We start from the raw sequence: 6,727 nt of genomic DNA, 5'->3' as shown, positions 1-6,727 counted from the left end.
GTTATCCCAGCACTTTGGGAGGCTGAGGTGAGAGGATTGCCAGAGTCCAGGAGTTTGAAACCAGCCTGAGCAACATGGTGAGACCTCATCTCTACAATAAATCAAAAAATAAGCCGGGCATGGTGGCGTACACCTGTAGTCCCAGCTACTTGGGAGGCTGAGGTGGAAGGCCTGAGCCCAGCAGGTCGGGGCTGTGGTGGCTGTGAGCGTGCACTGCACTCCAGCCTGGGCAACAGAGTGAGACTCTGACTCAAAAAAGAAAAATACATACACTCTCTAGAAACTTCTGTAGTCTTCCACAGTGGTTGGGCCGTTTTCCGCTCCCCAAGAGTGACTGAAAGTTCCAGTTGTTCCCTGTCCTCGCCAGCATGGAGGGCAGTCCATCTTTGTCATTTTTATTGCGGCTCTTTTTCAATGAGCTCATGTACAGATGGTCATGTACAGATGGAGTTTCTGGAAGGTTTTCTCTTGCTGGTCAGAGTGGTTTGGATGGTTGTTGTGTTCCAACACGAGTTATTTGTTTGCTTCGCTGTTTCTTTGTCTTCCCAGAATTCCTTTTCCACTGCGAGTGGGGGCGGGTGGAATGGCGGATTCCAGGGTTCCTGGAGGGTTCTTGGGAGGGAGGGACTGGGCTTGCCCTCGCGCCATCTCTGCTCATCTGAGCCGCGACTCTGGGTGGAGGAGTCTGGTCTCCCTTCAGGGTCTGATCCCGGCAGCCCCAGAAGCTGCTCCCTGATCTCAGACCCCTTTATGTGCCGGCCTCTGTGCCTCTGACCCTGGTGTAGCTGCTGCCCTGCCCACCGGGCCATGTGTCTGGGGTCCCAGCCCATCCGGGCCTCTCTGTCTCTCTGCTTCACAGATATTGGCCCAGTGACCCTCACGGCGGACCCAGAGGTGTTTCAGAGGGAGCTGAGAGAACTCTACGTGCAGGTGGGCAGTCCCCACCGCTGGCTGATGACCCTCTGTGAGACCAAAGTCTGAGCCCCCCCATGGACCAAGATGGTAGCTTCTTCCTCCCGCCACAGTTTGCATCTCCACTCTGCCTATGACTCCACCCCTGCTCGAGACCCTTGGAGAGCAGCATTTACTGGGTTTCTTTCCTTCTGTGAGCCAAGTACCCCTAGGAGTCCCTGTGCCTGGCCCTAAGAGCAGTTTATTGACCGGGCATGTTGGCTCACGCCTGTCATCCCAGCACTTTGGGAGGCCGAGGTGGGAGGATTGCTTGAGCCCAGGCATTCGAGACCAACCTGGGCAACATAGTGAGATCTTGTCTCTACAAAAATAAAAAATAAAAAAAAAATTAGCCGGGAGTGGTGGCGTGCACCTGTAGTCCCAGCTACTTGGGAGACTGAGGCAGGAGGATTGCCTGATCCAGGAGGTCGAGGCTGTGGTGAACTATGATTGCGCCACTGCACTCTAACCTGGGCAACAGTGTGAGACCTCGACTCGCAAAACAAAACAAAACAAAAAAGAGGACTTGGGGAGGAGTCTCACCCTCCTCCTCCCAGCCTCTCCTGCTCGCTCCATTGTGCTGTGGCCTACACGTGGCTTGTCTGGGCATTCCACCCCGCCCCCCAGCCTGTGAGATGTTCCGTGGCTCCCATCCCGCCTCCCGCTTGTAACACTCACCACAGTGGTAATTAAATACTTGTGTTGGGCTTGTTGGCAGTGTGTCTGCCTCCCAGGCTGGATCCCGTGCGGGCGGGCCCGTGTCACTCCTGCACGGGTGAGTGAATGATGCCACTTGTCTAAGTTACAGCAGAGCTGGGCACGGTGGCTCGTGTCTGTGATCCTAGCACTTTGGGAGGCAGAGACAGGAGGGCGGCTTGAGCCCAGGAGCTCGAGACCAGCCTGGGCAACTTGGCCACACCTCGTCTCTACCAAAAAAAAAAAAGATTAGCCAGGCATGGTGGTGCATGCCTGGAGTCCAAGCTACTGGGGAGGCTGAGGCAGGAGGATCGCCTGAGCCCAGGAGGTGGATCAGCGAGCCGTGATTGTGCTACTGTACTCCAACCCAGACAACAGTGAGACTCTGACCCAAAAACAGTGAGACCTACCTGGAGGCAGGTCTCAGCTGCCTCCAAAAAATAAAAATAAGAAGAAAAAAAATAAAATAAAGTTAGAGCAGGTCGGATGCCGCCCTGTGTCCCGGGGAAGGGAGAGGCTGAGGTCATGGGCTGCCCCTGGGTGGGCGGGACAGAGGCAGTTTGAGGGGAGTCCCAACTCCCGCTGGCTTCCGAGGTGTGCCCTGGTGGATCTCGTCTGGAGGAGGCGGGCGGCAGCCGCTGACATGCTCCTGCCCTCCAGGGTGGCGGTGACTGCCCAGAGATGAGCGTGGGGGCCATCAAAGCCGCAGTGGAGGTGGCCAACCCCGGCTCCTTCATCTACGTCTTCTCGGACGCCCGCGCCAAGGACTACCACAGAAAGGAGGAACTCTTGTGGCTCCTGCAGCTCAAACAGTCACAGGTGAGTGAGCTGGTGTGGGTATGGGAGCCGGCGAGGGGGAGCGAGAAGCTGGGGTCTCCCGCTCAGCAGCCCCGCATGCCCACCTGGAGAGCAGAGCCAGGTGCTTCTCGTCCACAGCCTCAGGTCCAGCCTCCACCAGCCACGGCTGCAGCCTCAGAACCAAGCTGTCTATGGCCGGGTGTGGTGGCTCACGCCTGTCATCCCAGCACTTTGGGAGGCCGAGGCAGGAGGATTGCTTGAGCCCGGGAGTTGGAGACCTGCCTGGGCAACATAGCGAGACCTCATCTCTACAAAAAAAAAATTAGCCAGGCATGGTAATGCGTGCCTGAAGTCCCAGCTACTTGGGAGGGTGAGGCAGGAGGATCCCCTGAGCCCAGGATGTGGAGGCTGCGATGAGCTGTGATCATGCCACTGCACTCCAGCCTGGGCAACAGAGTGAGACCTTGACTCAAAAAAGAAGCAGCATCTGGTGGGGGAGGCCAAGTGTGTTCTCAGGCTACAGGTCTCCCTGGCGAGGTGCATTCTTGATGGGGGCCACACCACCTGCTCCTCTCACACCTGTCAGAGCCGTGCAATCGCCTCCCTCTCACCAACACCTCTGTTCCTGGTCTCAGCTGCCTGCGCCCTCTTCCTGTCATCTCAGGGTTTGGAAGATGCATCTGGGCTTTTGCTTCTTACTTCTGCAGCAAGAGCTCGGGAAGGCATGTAGGCTTGGGAGGGGGGCCGGCGCGTTGGCGTCCTTGGGCGAGACTCAGGGGCTAGGACAGCTTCTCTGCTGACTTGTCTAGCACATACTTGGATTTTCCAAGGTTCTTTCAACTCTGCAGCCCCCAAGGACCACTCTGAGATGAGTCACTTTCCACACCCTTCTTTGTCATCGATTTCATAACAGCTCCCATTTATTGAGCACCTACTGTTTTCCTGGCTCTGTGCTGAGCACTTGTCCAGCACCTGATCCCTATGAGGTGGGTGTTCTTTTGGTTTTTTTTTGAGTTGGAGTCTCACTCTGTCGCCCAGGCTGGAGTGCAGTGGCACGCTCATGGCCACCACAGCCTCGACCTGCTGGGCTCAGGCAATCCTTCCGCCTCAGCCTTCCAAGTAGCTGGAACGACAGGCACATGCTACCACACCTGGCTAATTTTTGATTTATTGTAGAGACGAGGTTTCACCAAGTTGTCTGGGTAGGTCTCGAACCCAGGGACTCAGGCAGTCTTCTTGCCTCGACCTCCCAAAGTGCTGGAATTACAGGCAAGATGGGTACTCTTATGATTCCCATTCTAGAGCTGCCACCTGAGCTCAGAGAGAGGAAAGGGCTCTCCCAGGCCACTCCATCCTGGCTGGGACCCTGTCCTGCCACCTGCTGTCAGTGGCCGGGGATTTGGTGAGCCAGGCGTGTGTCTATCTTCCAGGTGGTCTTTGTGCTGACGGGGGACTGTGGAGACCGCACCCATCCTGGGTACCTGGCCTACGAGGAGATCGCAGCCACCAGCTCTGGGCAGGTGTTCCACCTGGACAAGCAGCAAGTGACCGAGGTGAGTGCCGGGGGGAGCACCTTCCCAGAGCCTGTTGCCCGTGCCTGGTGAGGATGTTGGCCATCTCTGCATCTCCCGGTGGCTTTGCTGGGTAGCTGAGTGGCGCTAAGCATTCACCCCGACAGGCGCAGGAAGCCCCGTGCCTGGACATGAGGACATCATCTCCCTGAACCCTTCCGCCCACCCCAAAGGCAGGGGCTTTGGGTTTTCCAGGCACAATTTTGCAGGCAAAGAGGCTGAGGCTTGAGGCGGTGCCCTGGTGTTGGGCCCGGTCCCACAGCAGGTCCAGGCTGGCAGGATGGACCCAGCAGAAGTGTGGTGTGGGGTGTTTTCCAAGCTCTCCTCTGAGTCAGGGAAATCGGGGTGGGCGAAAAAACAGGGGAGCCGTCCAGCTCAGGCTGTGACTCTGGGGTCTTGGCAGGGAGGGGCTTGCTGGCTCCATGGCCTGAAGGGCCGTGTCTGGATTCACTCAGAGCCCAGTGCCAACCAGGTGCCTGCCTCCCGGTCTGGCTCAGAGGCCAACGATCTGCTCTTCCTCTGTTCTGGGCGCTCCCTGCTTTCTCTCCACCCCACACATCCATCCCCTCCCAGCAGCCAGAGGCACCCTTCGAGTGTCAGGCTGTTGAATGATGAACAGCATCTCTCTAAAAAGGACAAGGGTACTCATTGCCATGGTGTAAGTACTTCCACCTGGGCTGATGCCAAGCTGCCATCATGAAGTCACTGAACAGAGTTGGGGAGCGACATGGGCATCTCCTGAGCCCTTGTGAGCGGCTCTGGGTATCCCTGGATCCTCCCAAGGCAAACCTCCAGCAGGTCACTCTCTGTCACACCTCGAGATGCCCAGACTCCTATCTGGTCCCTTATCTGGCCCCTCCACTCACCTTCCCTCCCTCCCTTCCCCCCTCTGTTGCCCAGGATAGATTGCAGTGGTGTGATCATAGCTCCCTGTAGCCTCAAACTCCTGGACTCAGGCTATCTTCCTTCCTCGGCCTCCTGAGTAACTGGGACTACAGGTGTGCCACCATGCCTGACTAATTTTTTATTATTATTATTATTATTATTATTATTTTGAATTGGAGTCTCACTCCGTGCCCAGGCTGGAGCACAGTGGCACGCTCACGGCCACCACAGCCTTGACCTGCTGGGGCTCAGGTGATCCTTCTGCCTCAGCCTTCCACATAGCTGGAACCACAGGCACATGCTACCACACCCAGCTAATTTTTTGATTTGCTATAGAGACGAGATCTCACCAAGTTGCCCAGGCTGATCTCGAACCCCTGGGCTCAGGCAATCCTCTTACCTTTGCCTCCCAAAGTGCTGGGATGATAGGCGTGAGCCACTGTGCCTGGCTAATTTTTAATTTTAATATTGTATGTTTGTAGAGACGGGGTCTCCCTACGTTGCCCAGGCAGGTTTCCAATTCTTCGCCTCAAGCAATCCTTTTGCCTCGGCCTCCCAGAGTTCTGGGATTATAGGCATGAGCCACCATGCCTAGTCAACACCCTGTGCCTTTCTGATCTCACTGCCCGTGCCCCCCTTGTTTACTACTTGCTGCCCTGTTGGCCTGTTTGCTGTCCCTTCAGTGTCCCGGGCTCCTCGTCACCCCAGGGCCTTTGTTCATGGGGCTTGTTCTTTAGCACCTCCTCCCCTGGCCCCTTCTCACCTATCCAGTCTCAGCTGAAACACCCTTCCTCACGGAGACCTTCTGGATTTCCTGTTAAGATGAAGTCTCCTTCCATGCCCTCTCCCAGGTCCCTGTGCCGCTTATACATAACTGTGATTTTGTGATTGTGTGATTGTTGGGTGTCACAGGCTGTGAGGTCCCAAGGGCTGGGCCATCGTGGGCCCTGATGGTCACCGTGAACCCAGCACCTTGCATTTCCCGGTGTGTAGCAGGTGTTGAGTAGATGGCCGGGGAGCGGAGGGACATCGGTTTCCGGACCCTGAGGCCCTGGGAAGAGGAAGGCGAGAGATGCAGCCTCTCTGAGGCCGGCTGTGGCCTCTAGCCAGTCCCGCTGCTGCCTCTGGGCAAGGGTTTCGTGTGTTGTATATTTATGAACCGAGGAGGACGGTCTCCAGGGCCGTGTTTAGATGAGCGTGCCTTACTCCCTGATGACAGATGGCGTTGACGGTTCCCTGCGACACATCAGGCTTCATTTTTTGGCACGTCCGCCTACCCTGGCACCAAGCCGTCTGAGTGGGGGTGGAGGGGGCCTTCAAGCGGAGGGACAGCTTGTGGCTTGCTTTCGGGAGGCCTCGCTGGGCAATTGCGCGGTTCCTGCCGGAGCAGGTCAGACTCAGGATAGCCAGGCCGCTTGGTGGGGGACGCCTGTCCAGGTGGGAGCAGGGTGGGCCCGCAGCTCCTGGCCGTGGTGCCCAGTTTTCTACCATGGGAGTCTGGCCGGGCAGCTGTGTCTGACTCGGTGGGACGCCCCCGGGTAGGAGCTGGATCCTCTCCTTCCTGGACTTGACTCGGAGCTCTGTCATTTCTTAGCTGAGTGCCTTGGACCTAGCCCCTTCCAGATGTTCCCAGACATTCGGCAAGCCTGAGAAGGTGGCCGGGGCAGCCAGGGCTGTGGTCATCCTCCCAGGAGGGACTAGCGGTGCCTTCGCCTGAGCCAAGGGGCCTCCAGCTGGGAGGACGCCTGTGAAGTTGCAAAAGTCTCCAGCCGTGCGTGTGTGGCTGATCCTTCCACCTTCTCTCTCTCTCTTTTTTTTTTTTTTTG

General features: G+C 57.1%; 1 protein-coding gene across 1 annotated transcript in view; it reads left to right on the top strand.

The window, feature by feature from the left end:
- The first annotated feature begins 807 nt into the window (after window positions 1–807).
- Window positions 808–6,727, top strand: part of HMCN2 (hemicentin 2) — a 141,516-nt gene continuing 135,596 nt past the window's right edge. The window contains exons 1-3 of the mRNA XM_021713744.1: window positions 808–930; window positions 2,308–2,466; window positions 3,876–3,998. Coding sequence (XP_021569419.1) covers window positions 808–930; window positions 2,308–2,466; window positions 3,876–3,998 — 405 coding nt within the window. The remainder of the gene's footprint in view (window positions 931–2,307; window positions 2,467–3,875; window positions 3,999–6,727) is intronic.

Source organism: Carlito syrichta, unplaced genomic scaffold, assembly GCF_000164805.1.
Source record: "Carlito syrichta isolate Samal-C Ts95f unplaced genomic scaffold, Tarsius_syrichta-2.0.1 Scaffold304709, whole genome shotgun sequence".
Lineage (NCBI taxonomy): Eukaryota > Metazoa > Chordata > Mammalia > Primates > Tarsiidae > Carlito > Carlito syrichta.
The sequence above is the reverse complement of the archived record's forward strand: the minus strand, read 5'-3'. Positions and strand labels throughout refer to the sequence as shown.